The sequence below is a fragment of the Helianthus annuus genome, chromosome 12, assembly GCF_002127325.2.
Source record: "Helianthus annuus cultivar XRQ/B chromosome 12, HanXRQr2.0-SUNRISE, whole genome shotgun sequence".
Lineage (NCBI taxonomy): Eukaryota > Viridiplantae > Streptophyta > Magnoliopsida > Asterales > Asteraceae > Helianthus > Helianthus annuus.
This window is the reverse complement of record NC_035444.2, coordinates 60,816,042-60,835,472: the sequence shown is the minus strand read 5'-3', so window position 1 is coordinate 60,835,472 and position 19,431 is coordinate 60,816,042. Positions and strand designations below refer to the sequence as shown.

General features: G+C 34.6%; 2 protein-coding genes across 6 annotated transcripts; one reads left to right on the top strand and one right to left on the bottom strand.

Moving 5' to 3' along the window:
* The first annotated feature begins 2,891 nt into the window (after positions 1 to 2,891).
* LOC110895082 (beta-1,4-mannosyl-glycoprotein 4-beta-N-acetylglucosaminyltransferase) lies at positions 2,892 to 4,994 on the top strand. Its single transcript, XM_022142358.2, has 2 exons — positions 2,892 to 3,266; positions 3,645 to 4,994. The coding sequence occupies exons 1-2, from the start codon at positions 3,153 to 3,155 to the stop codon at positions 4,740 to 4,742; spliced, it is 1,212 nt and encodes a 403-aa protein (XP_021998050.1). The 5' UTR covers positions 2,892 to 3,152; the 3' UTR covers positions 4,743 to 4,994.
* A 6,983-nt stretch (positions 4,995 to 11,977) lies between these two features.
* Positions 11,978 to 19,257, bottom strand: LOC110895081. Of its 5 annotated transcripts, none has more exons than XM_022142353.2 (15): positions 18,932 to 19,224; positions 17,852 to 18,037; positions 17,661 to 17,760; positions 16,836 to 16,973; positions 15,884 to 15,988; positions 15,707 to 15,790; positions 15,524 to 15,639; positions 14,851 to 14,952; positions 14,655 to 14,771; positions 14,497 to 14,553; positions 13,057 to 13,123; positions 12,926 to 12,979; positions 12,495 to 12,569; positions 12,392 to 12,421; positions 11,978 to 12,293 (listed from the first exon to the last, which is right to left on the bottom strand). In XM_022142353.2, exons 2-15 carry the CDS (start codon positions 17,893 to 17,895, stop codon positions 12,156 to 12,158), a joined length of 1,227 nt encoding a protein of 408 aa, XP_021998045.1. In that variant the 5' UTR covers positions 17,896 to 18,037; positions 18,932 to 19,224; the 3' UTR covers positions 11,978 to 12,155. The 5 variants fall into 5 exon arrangements, with proteins under 5 accessions (XP_021998045.1, XP_021998046.1, XP_021998047.1 ...); XM_022142354.2 differs by having other exon boundaries at positions 11,999 to 12,293; positions 17,852 to 17,934; positions 18,932 to 19,257; XM_022142355.2 differs by having other exon boundaries at positions 11,999 to 12,293; positions 17,852 to 18,018; positions 18,932 to 19,105.
* Between the last annotated feature and the right edge of the window lie 174 nt (positions 19,258 to 19,431).

Below are 19,431 nucleotides of genomic sequence, written 5' to 3'. Positions count from 1 at the left end.
AACCTATTGACAACACATCCACTTGGTAAACGTACTAGTAACTGTGTAGGTGCGATCATGCCTCAAAACTAGAGCGGTATTGCATTCAAATTACACCACTATTATCAACACTACTAGAAATCTGCTACTATTCCTACCAAAATTTCCTACGCATTTCCTACGAATGAAAATGCCGACACTTTTCCTACGAAACTCTGACGTATAAGAAAGGGTCTTAGTTTTGTGACAAAAAAAAAACAACAAAAAGTGACAAATGGATTTGCGTAGGAGAAGTGTCGGAAAGTTCCAACAGATTTCCGACGAAATCCGTTTTCGTGAGAAATTAGTGAGTAACTGCAGTTACCCACGGATTTTCCACGGAAATTGACGTGTGAATAGTAACAGTTTTCTAGTAGTGCAAGTACCCTAATCGTGTTGCGCAAGGTTTGATAGAGAACATTATTCATATTCTTTCGTCATAATGTTTCACTCGAAATGTTTGATAGCTTATTTTGGAATTGTGTATACATACGACAGATAAAAAGTTTTATAGAATAAGTATATATAAAAGTACAAAACATTGTTCTTGTTAGCTTTCATGAAAGGTTGAATGTACTAATGTTATGATCACGTTATCTCACGGACCGTGAAATGTGAGCCAAAATACTTTCAATCATATTTATTCTAGGAAAATTGGTATTTAATAAACCAACCTTTGCCCAGTTGGTAAATAATAATCCAACCTACAGAATTGGTATATAATAATCCTACTTATCAACATGTTGGTACTCAATGAACTTCTGTTAGTTTTTTTTAACTGAAGTTAGTTTTTAAGCTTTATTTATTACACAAACAGTCCCTGTAGTTGTAATTTACTAGTTTTAACTATGAGTTAATAGCCAAAATGGTCCCTGAGGTTAATAGCCACAGCACCGCCACCACCGCCACCGCACCGCCGCCACCACCACCACCACCACAGCACCGCCACCACCACCCGTTTCCCTACATAACTCAGATCTGAGTTAAACAATATTAACCACAACAAATCAATACCATCTTCAATCATCAGAAGATAAAAGGAACCGAAGGGGGGTATGTTTACCGGAAGATTTTGACGGAGCCAAGCTCCACCGCCGCTGTCACTGCCGGCCGCCGCTGCTCACCTCCGCCGCCGCTGCTCACCTCCGCCGCCGCCGCCCTCCTCTCTTCTCAGCCTCTCTCTCTCTCGCCTCTCAGTCTCTTTCTCTCCCGTTTTTCTCTGTGTCGCACCGCCGCACCATATGCCACCATCTGGTGGTGGCAGTTGTCAATCGGAAATTGGAGGGGGGTGTCGCTCATCGGAGGGGACCACCGGCAGACAAAGAATCGAGAGGAGGGAATGAAGATTGAGGGTTGTTCTTTGTTGCTTGTGAAAGTAATCGAGAGAAAGTGAGGAGATAGGGTTTTGTTTGTGAGATGAAGAAGATAAAGTTTGTGTGTGTATGTACAATATGCAGACAAAGAAAACTAAGGGTTTTCTAGTTGAGAAGATTACTTCTCTGTGTTTGTTTGTGAATGAGACTAAAAGGCATTTATGTATAGAGATATTGAGATCTCTCAAGAGATCTTGTAAATCTAATGTCGCGTTAATCGCTTGTTAATCACGAAATTAAGGGTCATAAATTACCGCGTTAATCGTGGTGGTGGCGGTGCTGTGGCGGTGGTGGTGGCGGTGGTGGTGGTGGCGGTGCGGTGGCGGTGGTGGCGGTGCTGTGGCTATTAACCTCAGGGACCATTTTGGCTATTAACTCATAGTTAAAACTAGTAAATTACAACTACAGGGACTGTTTGTGTAATAAATAAAACTTAAAAACTAACTTCAGTTAAAAAAAACTAACAGGAGTTCATTGAGTACCAACATGTTGATAGGTAGGATTATTATATACCAATTCTGTAGGTTGGATTATTATTTACCAACTGGACAAATGTTGGTTTATTAAATACCAATTTTCCTATTCTAAAAGAACATTACAGCAATTAAAATAAAATATTTATATTTCCATGTAATATAAGGAGCAAGGCAAGAGAAACAATCACACTACAATGATGTTTAAAAGAAAACTTAATTGTGATACTTTCTTTTTGAATTTAGGTTATTATAACCATAAGAAAAAACAATTATGAAATAAAATAAAAATCAAAACTAGGATTGTATACAACTGAACTTTCAACGAATTATTCGGCGGAAGTTCATTTACGTTCGTTCATTTGTTTAATAAATGAACAAACATGAACAAGGAATTCCATTTGATTAATTAAATGAACAAACGTGAACATATGTCATGTTCGTTCAATTACGTTCACGAATGTTTGGTAATATGCTCGTTTATGTGTACATCTGTTCATGGTTGTATATTAAGTTTAGTTTATGTTCAATCAATTGAAACTTAGATCTTTAAACATTATTTTGGGATAATTATGTTAATACTTATTATACCTAACTTGCGTCTTTGTTTTGGGATAATTATGTTTACAATTATTACATTGAGAGTGCCTATGATGCTCATTTGGAGGATTTGTTGGCCGTTCAAAAAAAAAAGAATAACTTTTTTTTATTTATTAAAATGATATATCTTTTTTTGTGTTTATGAACCGTCCGTAAACATGTTCAATTTCTTAACGAACGAACACGAACAAGACTTTTCGTTCAATATATATTCATGAACCACTAGTGAACAAGTTCAACGCTAAAAGAACTAACATTAACACGATTCAGCTCAGCTCAATTTGGTTCGGTTGAGTTTATATACAACCCTAATCAAACCAATTATAATTCCAAGGGCATTTTTGTCAAATCCAAAAGTAATCAATCCTATTCCAATTTTTTAAATTCCAACCCTCAATATATAGATACAACAATTTGTATCTATAAATACAGAAGAGGGTGGGGTAGAAGACAAAGAAACGGCTTCCTTGCACCACTACCATTCATTACACACCAATTTCACACCCTTTTAAAACACGCACAACACACACACACACAAACATATATGTATCTACACATATAGAGATAGAGACAAGAGTTCAATTCATCCCAATTTCTTGATTTGAAGTCGACAAGCTTGAAGAAGTTGCTTCGTGTCACAAGTTGGGGGTTTATCGATCTGGGTTTATTTTAAAATTAGGGTTTCAAAATGGCGATGATTAATTTATCACAATTTCTCGACAAACTTTATTTAATTGCAGAAGGTGGATCTCGTTATTGTTCCAAAAAATCCGACGATATCTGCAGTGATGTTTGCGATCAGGTAATTTAATTAGTTTCATTCATTTAAAAAAATTCCCCCTTTTGATTTTGTTTTTCCATAATTTTTATTATTATTTGTTCAATTTGAATGTGCTTATATAATTTATTTATCTTAAGTATATTACTTTTTATGATATGCATTTGAATTTATATTTTATGCCCTAATTTGGTCAAAATTAGGGTTCTTTATGTAGTACATTTACTTCAAGTTTTGTTGAAAAATCAAAATTAAAAAAAAAAATCAGGGCTGTGATATGTTTCTATCTTTTAATCAAGTAGTCTATATCATGTTATGTTTTTGTAAATTATTTTGACCCCCTGTTGACTTTGAGTGATCTTTTGTAAATTATCTTGACAAAATTGTACAATTGGTATGCAGGATTCAGGAAAATCTTTAACGATGTCAAGAGTACGATGCATTCTTCGTGGGCTCGATTTGAAAATGCTCGTTTTTCTTTTCGTTTTGGTCCCAACTGTTATCCTCGGTTTATACGTTCACGGGCAAAAGATTTCATACTTTCTACGCCCGTTATGGGAATCGCCACCAAAACCGTTTCAAGAAATCCCACATTATTATCACGAAAACGTGTCGATGCATAATCTTTGCAAGCTTCATGGGTGGAGGACGCGTGAGTTCCCAAGACGTGTTTTTGATGCGGTTTTGTTTAGCAATGAAGTTGATCTCCTTACAATAAGATGGCATGAGTTGTATCCTTATGTTACCGAGTTTGTACTCCTTGAATCAAACTCAACTTTCACGGGTTTACCGAAACCTTTGGTGTTCGAAAGTCAACGTGGAAAGTTCAAATTCGTGGAACCGAGGTTGACTTACGGGAAGATTCCCGGAAGATCGCGAAAAGGGGAGAATCCGTTTGTTGAAGAAGCGTATCAAAGGCTCGCGTTGGATTATCTTTTAAGGAAAGCCGGGATTCAAGATGATGATTTGTTAATCATGTCGGATATTGATGAGATACCGAGTAGACATACGATAAATCTCTTGAGATGGTGTGATGACATACCCCCTGTTCTTCATCTTCGGTTAAAAAATTATTTATATTCGTTCGAGTTTTTTCTTGATAATAATAGTTGGAGGGCATCGGTTCATCGATATCAATCAGGAAAGACAAGGTACGCCCATTACCGCCAGTCGGACGTTGTGTTGGCGGACGCAGGATGGCATTGTAGCTTTTGCTTCCGCCACATCAGCGAGTTTGTTTTCAAGATGAAAGCTTATAGTCATGTGGATAGAGTGAGGTTTAACAAATTCTTGAACCCGAAAAGGGTACAAAAGGTAATTTGCAAAGGTGCTGATCTCTTTGATATGGTGCCCGAAGAATACACGTTTAAGGAAATTATCGCAAAAATGGGGCCCATCCCGCATTCGTATTCAGCTGTTCATCTTCCGGTTCATCTTCTAGAAAACGCAGACAAGTACAGGTTTCTATTACCAGGAAACTGTATTAGAGAAGGTGGATAATATACAAAATTCATATCAAGATTGTTGTATTTGATGTAAAGTTTGGATCTTTGAAGCTTTCATACGAAACCCATATCGGGTTTGACCAAAAGATAGTTGACCCGCGTCTTCATTTAGCGGTACTAGCATCATTCTTTCAGAAATGTTTAATATACAGGGCTATAGTGTACATAATCTTTTCGGGTTTTCTTGAATCTTGACACATTGATTTTAAATATTTATTAATTCAAATTATGTTACATATTTACCTTATGATTTGTAGCTTAGGGTTTGTTTTTTGATGATATCTTTGTAGAGGGGTGTTGTTTGTTTTGTTTTATTTAATGTCAACTGTTTCTGTACACAGCTGTGAATATTAATAATAAAACATTGAAACTGCCGAAGACAGAATGATTGTTGTTATGAAGAAGAATCTGATGCCTTTTTGGACAAAGATTATTGTTTGAGGTTGGCATAATGTCCTACATACATATACAGCTGCTAAATTTGTTGTTAAAGAAATCACAAATTGACAGCAAGCATGTTCTATTGTTGATTGCTGGTCTAGATTCCTTGTTCATGGCTCATGTTTGGTGTTTGGTCAATCATTGAATGCATTTGGTATCAAATATTGGGTATGTTTGGTCCATTTTTTATGGCTAGATGCTTCTAGGTGTTTGAGATTTGCTTTCAAGTGTTTATCTAATATTTATGGGTGAAATAATTTGTTGTAAATATAATAATAATCTAATATATAAAGAGAGGATTTGTTGGATAACCTCTCCTCTTATGTTTAAGGAAAAGGTGTAACGTATATTTTCTTATAGCAGATGACACGTAGCCTAGTGGTATCAAGGTGTATAAGAAAAATGTTCATTCTCATAGTGGGTGGAAGATGTGGCAAAAACGTACCAGGTTAAAACGGCTCGATTGTTGGATCATGTGACAAACTGTCATAAGTGTTTTGGCCCAAGTGTCTGACTTGAATTCTACCATTTTAGATCGTCGATTTTAAATAAGAGATTTTCCTTAATTTTAGTGATCGTTATTTGAGGAGGTAACCAAGGGAAAAAAACCCAAGGAGACTCCCTATTTGACTTCAAAGAAGCTCATGCAAGAATCAACGATTTGGATTAATAGGGTTCGTTCACGTAATGACTTACCCGTTTATGATTTTCATTCATTCGATTACTATGATTTTTTTTGTGGGGATTGGTTGTTTATTGACTTTTGAGAGAGAAAATCGATCATGTGAGGTTTATTGGTTGTGAAAGGGACTCCCACAGTTGGCGATGGTGGTCTTGGCGGTCAATAGCAAGGGTGATCGGGTTAATCACTGATGTCACCTGTGGTTAGGGGTATTGAGTAATCAATTTGGATTCTAAAAATTCGAAATCCGACGGGATTTGAATTTGATTATCAAAGTTCAAATTCAGTTTTCAAAAATTCAAATTAGATTCGATTCGATACGGATTAATGATTTTCAATTCAATTCGAAATTTGAATTCAAATTATACAACTTTTTTTTTTTTTTTTTGCATATACATAATTTAATTTAACACATGAAAAAAAACCTTTCTAATTTGGGTAAAAATCTAAATTGCATCCATAAGGTAAAAGTCCATAACATCACTAAGCCCATAGTCCCATGTTACTTCTTTCTAGTCTCATACTACTTTCTAAATTCTAATGTAAATTTATATTTGGGTGTTACAATTCTGATTTTGGTCTTTTGACATAACGATAGTTTGTTAATTTTTTAGATTAGTATTTTATTTAATGTTAAAAATAATTAGTTTGTAGTAGTTTTGAAAATAAAAAAATAATAATTTATTATTTTGGGTGAATATGAAGCAAATCAAATTTATTTGAATACGAATTAAATCGAGTTTCGAATTGAGCATAAATTTCAAACTGGAATTCAAAGACGAATCCAGGTAAGAAAAAATCAAATAATATGATTCGATTAAATCGAAAAATTATTATTCGATTCGCTGAACCACCTGGTTGTGGTGATGATCGACCCTAATAGTCGTCCGTGACCAAATGATGGTGGCCGACTAGGTGGTGATGTCAGTTGTCTTCACCACCCAAGGTAGCTTACGACGGAACAACCGGTAGCACTTAGCAACGGAAGGACCGAAAAGGATGTCCACAAGGGCTATATCAGGGATTGAGCACCACGGCGGTTGTGTTGACGACATGTACAAATGTTTATTTATTTGTAATACTTACCCGTGTTTATGTATATTTACCTTCTTTGTTTAGAAACTGGTAAAAGGAACGGCATGTTTTGGAAACGCATTCATAACAGATCTCACGAAAAAATGGGCCAAGGAGAATACCAATCAAGTCATTGTATCATTTCAAAATGGAGAGATATGCATCAAAAGATTGCACATTCTTTAGGCAACCTGCGATAGACGTTTTTTTTTTTTTTTTTTTTAATATAAAGTGTGTTGCTAGTTTATTTTTACGTGTTATGCTAGTTTCTTTTTTTTTTAATATGTAATGTTTTTTTTTATTTAATATTAATGTTGTGCAATGTTATTTTAATGTTTTTATAGAACATTTCCTATGTTCTATACGAGTCACCTATGTTCTATAAGAATTGAATTTATTTGAATTCGAATACAAATAAAATCAAATCGAATTCCAAAACTGAGCATAAATTTCAAATTTGGATTTGAATACGAATCCAAGTATAAAAAAAAATCAAATAATTCGATTCCATTAAATCAAAAATTTGTTATTCGATTCGTTGAACACACGTGGCTGTGGTGATGATCAAACCCTAATAGTCGCCCGTGACCAAATGATGGTGGCCGGGTGAGGCGGTGGTGCCAGTTTGGCTTCACCACCCAAGGTAGCTTACGACGGAACAACTGGTAGCACTTAGTGGTGACATGATCAGAGAGGCTTTCCACAAGGTCAATAATAGTGATTGAGCACGACATGGATTGTGTTGGCGACATGTACATATGTTTATTTATTTCTAATACTTACTTGTGTTTATGCATATTTACCTTTTTTTTAGGAACTAGTAAAAGGAACGAAATGTTTTGAAAACACATTCATGATAGATGTCACGAAAAAGTGGGCCAAGGAGAATACCGGTCAATTCATCGTATCATTTCAAAGTGGAGATGTATGCATCAAAAGATTGCATATTCTTTACGCAACCAACGATATACGTTAGTTTTTTTTGTAAACTGTGTTGCTAGTTTTTATTTCATTTACGTGTTATGCTAGTTTCCTTCTTTTATTTTAAATTTATGTGATGGTTTTTATACAACATTAATGTTATGCAATGTTTTTAAATGTTTATATTATAATTACATGTAAAAAATAATGTTAGAGGTCACTAAAAAACAATGATTATGTTTCCTATAGAACATCTTCTAATCCTAATTTACTCCTTATTAACCACCAATACATACACCTTGCAAAATTTAAACCTTTTACCTTTAGAATGGAAGGAAGACACCTTACCACGAGGATGTCCCTTAGGGGCGATTATGTTTACAAAATGCTTGACACCCACATGACTACTACACCTCTCTAGCCATGTGAGTGTGGTTTCCTCCTCTGCTTATGTGACGCTAAGCTGTTGCTTCTTGGTCAGCACGTAAATCTCACATTCACACCACCACTACGGATAGTCTTAGGCTTAACGTGTTATCAAATCAAAGCCACCTAGCTTAAACGATTCAAAGGTTGACGACATATATTCATATTATATCTTCCAAAAATGGCTAAAGGAATCCTCTTACTAACCGAAACAAAGATGTATACCGAATATAAGACTTATAATACATCAGTTAATAAAACTCCCATATAATGGGAATCGGATTCCATGACTCCTTTCCACAAACCATCAATATAAACCTTTACAAACTCGTATATAAATATATGTTCATAGTTCATAATAACTTCATCGGATAAATCAACCAACCATACGCAACTAAACACCATCACTATGTCGAACGCCCACAACTCAACCACCCATCGCCACCACAACCACCGCCATTACGACTCATCTAAGGAAATACCGAAAGAGAAGCCACACAAGTTACACGACATGCCTCCTTATTATGACATCTTTTTCAATGGTAACGGTTTTGAGAAATTCTCAAACAAACCTCAAACATACAATAACACGCCTCTTATTATGACATCTTGTTCAATGGTAATGGGTTTGAGAGATTCTCAAAACGACCTCAAACCAACACTAGAGTCGCGAACTACTATGGTCACATGCACACACATGGGTTTATGCGAGATGAAGAGGATATAGATGCAGAAGCTACGGATTTCATTGAGTCGAGGCACAAAAAATTTCAACTTAGCAAACAATGCCTCTGATGGGAAACTAAACGCATATATCATACATTATCTTCTTTATGTGTGATCATGTTGTTTTGTTCCGGTCTTATTTAGATAACATATGTAACATAAGGAATAATTGTTTGTCATAAATTTTAAACTGAGTTGTAAATTATTGTGTCAATCAGCTTGAATTCAGTAATCGAATTCGAATTTATTATTGTGCCAATTTGTTACTCAAGTTTGAATTCAGTAATCGAATTCAAATTTATGATTTTCAATTTGATCTGAATTTCGAATTCAAAATATACATATATAGATTTTTTTTTATTTTTGTATATACATAATTAAATATTAAATATATACACACGCGGAAATAAAAAAGACTTTTTAAATTTGGATCAAAATCTAAATTACATTCATAAGGCAAAAGTCCATAGCATCACTAAGCCCAATAGCTCATAGTCCCATCTTACTTCTTTCTGGTCCTATTAACTAAATTCTACACTGAATTTGTATATACATAATTAAATATTAAATACATACACACGCGGAAATAAAAAAGACTTTTTAAATTTGGATCAAAATCTAAATTACATTCATAAGGCAAAAGTCCATAGCATCACTAAGCCCAATAGCTCATAGTCCCATCTTACTTCTTTCTGGTCCTATTAACTAAATTCTACACTGAATTTGTATTTGGGTGTTACAATTATGATTTTGGTCTTTTGACGTTACAAGAGTTTATTTATCTTTTAGATTAGTATTTTTAACGCTAAAAATAATAAGTTTGTAGTAGTTTTGAAAATAAAAGTAAAATAATTTATTGTTTTGGGTGAATACGAAGTGAATCGAATTTATTCAAACTCGAATACAAACACGAATACAAATTGAATTGAATTTCGAATTGAACATAAATTTGAAATTCAAATTCAAATTCAAATCTAATTCGAATCAAATACGAATCCAAAGTAAAAACTAAAGAAAAATCAAATAATTTGATTCGATTAAATCGAAAATTTGTTATTTGATTAGTCGAACACCCCTAGTTGTGATGATGATCAACCCTAATAGTCCTCTGTTACCAAATGATGGTGGCCAACTAAGGCGATGGTGCCAGTTTGGCTTCACCACCCAAAATTGCTGACGATGGAACATTGGTAGCAGCGGGAGGACCGAAGAGGTTGTCCACAAGGGCACTACCTTGCTTTTTTAGGACTTAGTAAAACGAACAAAATGTTTTGGAAACGTATTCATGACAAATGTCACGAAAAAGTGGGCCAAGGAGAATACGGGTCATTGTATCATTGCAAAGTGGAGAGATATGCGTCAGAAGATTGCACATTCTTTACACAACTAACAATAGACGTTGCTATTTTTTATAAGGTGTGTTGCTAGTTTGTTTTTGTAAAAGTAGAGAGATATTCGTCAATTTTTTTTACAAGGTGTGTTGCTAGTTTGTTTTTGTCAAAGTAGAGAGATATTCGTCAAAAGATTGTACATTCTTACACAACTAACAATAGACGTTGCTTTTTTTTATAAATTGTGTTGCTAGGTTTTTTTTTTTTTTTTTTGTGTGTGTGTGTGTTAGGCTAGTTTCTCTTGTTTTTAATATATGTAGTTTTTTATTTAATATTATGTTGTGCAATGCTTTTTAATGTTTATGTGTAGTTACATGTATTTTATGCAATGTATTTTATAATTACATGTAAAAAATAATGTTAAAAGAGGTCTGATTATGTTTTTTAGAGCATCTCCTAATCTTAATATACTCCTGTTAACCACCAATACATGCACCTTGCAAAATTTGAACCCTTTATCTCTAGGATAGAAGGGAGACACCTTACCAACAAGATGTCCCTTAAGAGCGATATTTCTGTTTACAAAATGGTCTACACCCACATGACCACCACCACACATCTCCAGCCGCCATGTGAGTGTGGTTTCTCCCATTTGCTTATGTGGCACTGAGGTGTTGCCTAGCACTTAACACTTAATTTTCTCATTCACACCACCACTACGAATAGCCTTAGGCTTGATGTGTTGTCGGATCAAATCAAAGCCACCTAGCTTAAAACGATTCAAAGGTTGATGGCATATATTCATATTATATCTTCCAAAAATGGCCAAGGAATCCTTTTACTAAGAACCAAAAATGTATACGGAATATAAGACTTATAATACATCTGTTAATAAAACTCCCAAATAATGGGAATCGGATTCCGTAACTCCTTTCCACAATCCATCAACATAAACCTTCACAAACTCATATATAAATATATGTTCATAGTTCATAATAACTTCAACGGATAAACTAATATGTCGAACGCCCACAACTCAACCACCCATCGCCACCACAACCACCACCATCACGACTCATCAAAGAAAATACTGAAAGAGAAGCCACACAAATTACATGATACGCCTCCTTATTACGACATCTTTTTCAATGGTAATGGTTTTGAGAGACTCTCAAACCAACCTCAAACAAACAGTAACACGCCTCCTTATTATGACATCTTGTTCATCGGTAATGGGTTTGAGAGACAATCAAGTCGACCTCAAACAAACACTAGAGTCGCGAACTACTATGGCCATATGCACAAATACGGTTTTATCCAAGACGAAGAGGATATAGATGCAGAAGCTAAGGATTTCATTGAGTCACGACACAAAAAGTTTGAACTTAGCAAAACAACGCCTCGGATGGGACTCTAAACACATATCATTCATTATCTTCTTTATGTGTGATTATGTTGTTTTGTTCCAGTCTTTGATAGATACCACATGTAACATAAGGAATAATGTTGTGCCAATCTGTTACTCTAAGCTTGATATGTTCGAGTAACAAGAACCTTAAACTCGTATCTATATGTGTTTGCAGTCGTTAAACACAACCTCGTGTATCCCATCAACCAACCACTTGCAACTAACCATCACGATTCACGATATATCATATAAACACGGTGCAACCACCCATCACCGCCACCGTTATGATTACTCTATGAAGAAACATAAAGAAAGGTTGTGTATATAGTAAAGATTTGCCTCTAAAATCATATACTATGGGATTGATAGGAACTAAACATACTACTAATCTCTAAAACACTATTGAATTCTATCGGGTGTCACCCAATTCGCTTCATGATCCATCGATCCAACACCCACCGACTTGTAATAGTCCTTTTCTGCATTTGCTACACGATCTTGAAACATTTTCCACTCGTTTTTGCACCTATCTCTCACCTGTCAACAAAAGGATTTGACCACCAAAAAGTAAGCATTTTTATACAACCCGTGTATGTATTCACTTGTATGTGATTAAAAAGATATTCATATCATACACTTGGAGTTTTTCCATTCTCTTCGTTGCCCTGTAATCAAAACAACAAAGATTAGATCATGATAGTAATCTTACCACGGCAATTAGGGAAATATGTGTATTACCTGGTTTCCGAGCGAAGGTATGCCTTGATGAACAATCCATTGTGCATCTACAACTCCAATTCTTTCATATGCAGGCTATAATTATATCATTGAAAATGAAAAGGGAAATCTTTTATAAACATCTTGAGGTCTCTTGAAAGACGAGAAACCGAGGAACTTAGAGGTGGCAGTTTCAACCCATTTTCTTGTAAATGATATTTATTGTGTTATTTTATACTCTCTCTCTCTATTATTACAATTAAAATAACATAAAGGGCTAAAAAGGAAATACTTTTAATTGATTGTAAACTTTATTCGGATATAAAAAATATATTATTTATTAAAATAATTACCCCCCCCCCCCCCACACACACACACACACAAAGAAGAAGAAGAAAATTTGCCACCTTTTAACAGAAGTTATGGTAAACAACGACACAAAAATGTTTTACCTCGATACATTTTCGTAGGGCAAAGTCAAGACCCCATCCATGAACCAAATCGTTCTACATTTACAACCAATTGAAGCATTAAATTACTCAACTAACGGCTTCTAAAAAATTGATCATAGCATATGCAATACCTGAATCAAATGCCACACACAACGCCAAGCCTCTCGAGAAAACACAGGAGCCATAATTTCCACAAATCTGTACCCCATAACTCGTAAAGTTAAAACATTTGGCTAATACTCCCTCGATCCACAAAATTGCAACATTTCTTTGTTTATTTATTTTTTTTGGCCAAGTTTTAAGGTCAAATAACTTCCTGAAATTTTATTACATTGTGCACACGCTAAACACTTGTATGAAACTATAGTCATGGTCAAAATGTCGTAAATTTATGGGAAACGTAAAATGTTACAATTTTAAATGAAGATAGGATCATAGGAAGTTACACTACAATCTGACCATCGAAAGGCACATTATGTAACGGGTCAGAACATGTCATTTTAATTAGGAAAATTGGATTTAAATAGTCCCAATTGTTACCTATTGGCTGGCAACAGTCCAACTAACGAAATGTTTTGTGACTGTCCCAACTTTTAACCTATTTTCTCCCAACGAGCTTTTTCTAACTGAGGTCTAACCCCGTTAGTTTTTGCTGACGTGGATTGCCACATAAGAAGTCCACGTCATCAAACTGTCACATAAGCAGTCCATGTCATCAAAACTTATGCAACATAAGCAGTCCACATCATCAAAACTTTGACTTTATTGCCACGTAAGTAGTCCACGTCAACAAAAACCAACGGGTTAGACCTCGGTTAGAAAAAGCTCGTTGGGAGAAAATAGGTAGAAAGTTGGGACTGTCACAAAACATTTCGTCGGTTTGGACTGTTGCCGGCCAATAGGTAATAGTTGGGATTATTTAAATCCAATTTTTCTTTTAATTAAAGGTCTACATGGCCGGGTAGGGTTGGGTTGACCAACGAATGCTTTTTTGTACATTATGCAGGAACTCTTAATTTATATATTTTAAATTTGATTACAAAACTTTACTCTAAAAATTATTCCTATTTCTTTAACTAGATTGATTTAGGAAGTTAGAATCATATATTGCTTTGTGTGAATTCCAAACCACTTGACCCTATACACTTTTTGCTAATTGTTTTAGAGGTTGTTTGTTTAGCTCTTAATGGTTCAGACCTCCCTCTTACTGGTTCAATGCTTAATGGTTCACTGTTTGTTTCGCGAGCAGATGTCTGAATGGTTAAGCATTATACTGAGACTGAATGGTTAAGACCTCTAATCTGAATTGGTCAGACATTTGCCTCTGAACGGTTAAGCATTATACTGGCTCTTAATGGTTCAGACCACACTTAATGGTTCAGACCTCTTACTGGTTCAGCACTCAACCATTCAGAAGTTGCCAAACAGCCCCTTAGTTTCAGTCACATTGATCCATTGTTTGTTAAAAGGGTAAATTGTAACCTCTAATATTGAATATCATATTAGCCCGTTAGACTCCGAATGTCAAAAGTGCATGCAAAAATTCTATATCATATTAAATTTGTTCATACGCTGCGCACGGAGGCTGATGTCGGTCATTGCACCAACCCGGCTTCTCCTCAGCTTCCCTAACAAAATGAAACATCACTTATTTGATTAAAAACATTCAAATACATTCAAAAAGATTTCATTTTAAACACGTAAATAGAAGGTCAAAGTGTTGACTTACTTATGAACTTCAAGATCTTCTCGTCTCATGGTCATCTGCCACGTCAAACCCTTACTACTTGGATCCAAACCAGGCTGTGATATCTCCAATTTGTGCTTCCTCACAAGTTTAATGTATCTGTGACATAAATATTCAAATTACATGACAAAGTCAAAGTAAAAAAATTGACTAATCGAAAAGTTTCAGAGGCACGCACTCTTCAGCGTCGAAATTCTCAACTCCCAGATCTTCGTCCCATATGAATATGTACTCGTATGGCGCAATAATATCAGGATGCAGAAATCTTTTTGCGTACCACCTTTAGAATTAAAAGATAAATAGGTCAAATATAAGGTAAAGAATTTAGGGCTGAAAATGAACCGACCGAACTTGTTTGGGTTCGTTTGTTAAGGAAAATATTCGTGTTCATGAACACTTAACGAACAAGATTTTATGTTCGTGTTCGTTTGTTAAGGAAGTGAGCGTGTTCATGTTCGTTTGTTAATTTTAGGCAACGAACGCAAACGTTTAAGAACACAAACTAACGTCCATGACACAAATGGAAACAAACGAACACAAACAAGCGTTCATGAACAACATATATAATACACTGATACTATCGAACACAATGGAACATAAACGAACACGTTACCGAACGTTCACAAACATAAATGAACGAACGTCGCGAACGCCGCTTCTGTTAATTTCATGTTCGTTCATTTAACTAACGAACAAATATTTTGTTTGCGTTTGTTTGTTTAATAAACAAACAAACTTCCCACCAAACGGTTCACGAACTGTTCGCTAAACGTTTGGTTCGTTTGCAGCCCTAGCAAAGATACTACCTGAATCTACAAATAAAATACTATAAATTAATCTAGCTTCTTTACCATTTTGTTTGTTTGGGAACACTTATGTGAATCGCTCGTTTTGACCATTCAAATTCATCCCATTCGGTTGTTCGGCCATCGTAATGGAACAAAAGGATCGTAAAGTTGTCTGAAAACTGTAGAATCAAAACCGTTGAGGCGGAGATAAAACGCGAGCCGAGATAAAGAAAAAAAAAAGCTTACCTTTTTTACTGTTTGGTCAATGTTCTCTTTCTGATTATAACCAACGGTGAAAGTTACAAGATACTTTGGTTTTAACGTTAGGTCCTGCAAATTTGAAGGCATTAGATGCTTAACGTTTTAACGAGTCTTCAAGAAAGTCAAACCAAGACACAAAGTTGTGATCATAGATTTGCTGACCTCACTAGGTCTACCATATAACCTTCTAGGATAAAAGTCTGATTCGGAAGCGATTATAGCCGGAGGTAGTCTTTCTGCACCCCGAGGGTTAGTTGAGACGAAAATCTGCATAAAATCGACAGATTATCAATACACTTCGTCTTATAAATTATAATTATATAGTACGTTATTAATGATGTGATTATATAAGAGCTGCAAACGAACCGGACATTTAGCGAACAGTTCGGCGGGAAGTGCATCTGTGTTCGTTCGTTTAATAAATGAACGTATACGAACAAGAAATTTTGTTCGTTTAGTTATATGAACAAACATGAACAGATGCCGCGTTCGTTGATTTATGTTCGTGAACGTTCGTTTATGTTAGATAGTTCATTAATGTTTTTAGTTTTTATATTTTATTTAAATACTTAGTATAAATTAAATAAGTATCAGTATATATCGTATATTATGTTCATGAACGCTTGTTTGTGTTCATGAACGTAACTCACGTAAGTTGGCATTCGTTGTCTAAAATTAACAAACGAACACAAACACATTCGTTTCCTTAACGAACGAACACGGTCATAAAATCTCGTTCGACAAGTGTTCAAGAACAGTTTGTGAACGCATATATTTCCTTAACAAACAAACACAAACAAAGTCTTGTTCGTATTTCGTTCGGTTCGTTGCAGCCCTAAATTTATATCATTGAATGTATATATCATTATACAAAAGCCCAAAGATATACGTGACCAAAAGGGGTAAAAGATTTAAAGCATGTCAAAACGGGTCGACTTGGATTGGCATACCAACAATTTTCGTCATTCTTTTCTTAATTTTATAAACGGTTAATATGTTAAATACAAGTATAAACCACAATTGTACATTGACGGATAACTTGATTAGAAACTTACGTTTTAATCAACTTTCGGAAAGATATAATCAACACTAAGTCGTGAAACAATATTATTACCTCTGAAGGATCATCGAGTTTTTGAGCTTCGGTTGAGACGTTGTCCCTCGTGACAGAAATCACATTTAATATGGTTTGTGTAGATTGGCCCGAATATGAGTCACCAAGGAATGTATCAATCGAAGGTACAAGTTTGAGCTATCAAATTTAAAACATGAAATCAATGTCATTAACATGGTGATTCAATTCAAATTATGTTATAAACAATTCAATCTAGTTATCAATCTTGTCTACACAAAGTATATTATTCTTGGCAATTATGAAGTCAAATGTAACTACTTTGACTCTCGAAAGTCAAATGTGGACATTTTTTGGATAAAGGCTCAAAGACGTACTTTTGGTAATTTTTATGAAGTTCAATCTAGCTATCAATACTGTCTAGACAAACTATATAATTCTCGACGATATTAAAGTCAAAGATAAGTAATTTGACTACCAAAAAGTCAAATGAATGCGTATTTTGGGATATGGGAAGAAATTAGTACTGTCGGAAGTGAGAAAACCGGAAACGATAAATATGTTTACATATAATCTAGTTATCAAAATGGTCTACATAGAGTTAAAGATTTTTATGCATTGGGAACTCAAATATAACTAACTTAATTTTGAAAGTCAAAGGTTGACTTTTTCAGGATAAGCGAGAAATAAGTACCCTTGGTGGTGAAACACCTTGAAAGGGTAGATATGTTATACAGTGTTCAATCTAGTTATCAATATTGTCTACAGAAAATGAATGATTCATGACAATTTTGCAGTGAAATAAGACTACCTTGACTATCTAAAGTCAAACGCATACTTTTTAGGGGTATATGTTGAAAGATGTACCTTTGATGGTGCAAAGGCAGGAAACGATACTCCAATATAGAAGCCAAAAACAACACCAACTGTGATTGTTACAATAGCCCTCATAGATTCGTTCGGTTTTCTGAAAATTGCACCATGAACAAAGAAGAAACACATGATAATGTTCATCAGCAAATGTTTAACATAAACCGAAGGGGGATAAAGAAACGAACCGACGTATAGAGCTTCCTCTTCTTTTATACTCATCAATTTTCATGGTGTCAGGACAAATTATACTATAAACTTGGCTTGCATTCTACGGTTAAACCCAAGCGTTTAATTAAGAAATGACAAAAAGACAGCTCAGATCGGCAGAACAAGATGTGCGTATACGGTATACCTAAACAACACTTGGTAAACTGTTTTGAAAGGAATAAAGATTTTTAATTCATACAATAAGTAAATAAACCAACAACAAAGAGACAACTAATGGTACTTTTAGGATCAAAATCTCAAATATCGGACCAAAGTTTATCGCTTTTCGTTACAATTCTCTCATGAAAACGCCGTGAACTAATACTACATATGTCCTCTTTTCACTCAATTTCTTATTTCATAAACAATAGAAAGATTGAGTATTATATATTTCACACCAAAAATAAAAGAGAAAACAACAAGAACAAAGATTCAAAGAACACAAAAGCCTACTTACAATCTTGGATTAAATTCTTTGACCAAATTTCACACAAAAACAAAACACATGAATACATGACCCCCCCCCCCCCCCCCTGAATAACCCCATAGACAACTCATATACAATTTGCATATCAACATTAAAATGTTCCCCAATACCCATAAATTACCAAAATTAAAAACCACCCAACATGAAAAACCCACATGATTCAATCAAATTAATGAAGCACAAATACAAAAAAAAAAAAAAAAAAAAAAAAAAAAAAAAAACACACACACACACACATCAGAAACCCTAGTTCTTGAATTAAAAAAAAAAGAAAAAAACGTCAATTTGCTTACATTCAATTCACAGAATCATCCCCTAAAAACACACAAAGCACCCAAATTCACACAAAAGTAATCAACTTTTTCATTAAAGATTACCTGAAACGACTTTTTAGAACAAACCCACAACTATTTCGACAAAACCAATGTGGGTTTAACAGCTTTTATCTTAAAGATTTCTTGATTCAAAAGGGTGTCTGAAAAAATGTGATCTTGAGGGTGTTCTTCAGCTAAATTAACACAAAGCACCCAAAACTCACACAAAAGAAATCAACTTTTACATTAAAGATTACCTGAAACAGCTTTTTAAGACTATTTCGACGAAACCAACGTGGGTTTAACAGCTTTAATCTTAAAGATTCTTGGATCAAAAGGGTGTCTGAAAAATGTGATCTTGATGACTTTTTCAACAAAAAGAGAATTTGGGTGTCAACAAGTGAAGAACTTGTGTGCCGCTTGGTGGTGGTGAATGGAATGATTTCAAGTTGATAATGATAAATATTCACAAGTTGATAATTGATAATGATGAAGACAATATGGTATTTTTCCCCACTCTAAATAATTTAGACGACTTTTTCATTTAATCAAGGTCTATTTGTCGTTGATGGCCTTCAATATTAACTTTAGTTTTGAATCATGCGAGTTATATTAATATATTGTGAGAGTTTTATGAATTTGTCAAATGAAGATGAGTAGGACATTCATATTATCTCTCTACTCGTTTAAGTTGTAATCTTGACTGGATCTCGATCTAATATTGTTGGACTTGAATTATTACATTAAAAGAGTACTT

Coding starts and splice junctions, on each gene's coding strand:
- LOC110895082 (XM_022142358.2), top strand. CDS start 3,153: ATGGCGATGATTAATTTATCACAATTTCTCGACAAACTTTATTTAATT. Junction 3,267..3,644: donor GCAGTGATGTTTGCGATCAG/GTAATTTAATTA, acceptor ATTGGTATGCAG/GATTCAGGAAAATCTTTAAC.
- LOC110895081 (XM_022142354.2), bottom strand. CDS start 17,895: ATGAAAATTGATGAGTATAAAAGAAGAGGAAGCTCTATACGTCG. Junction 16,974..17,660: donor CTGCCTTTGCACCATCAAAG/GTACATCTTTCA, acceptor TAAATTTGATAG/CTCAAACTTGTACCTTCGAT. Junction 12,980..13,056: donor GTGTGTGGCATTTGATTCAG/GTATTGCATATG, acceptor TTGTAAATGTAG/AACGATTTGGTTCATGGATG.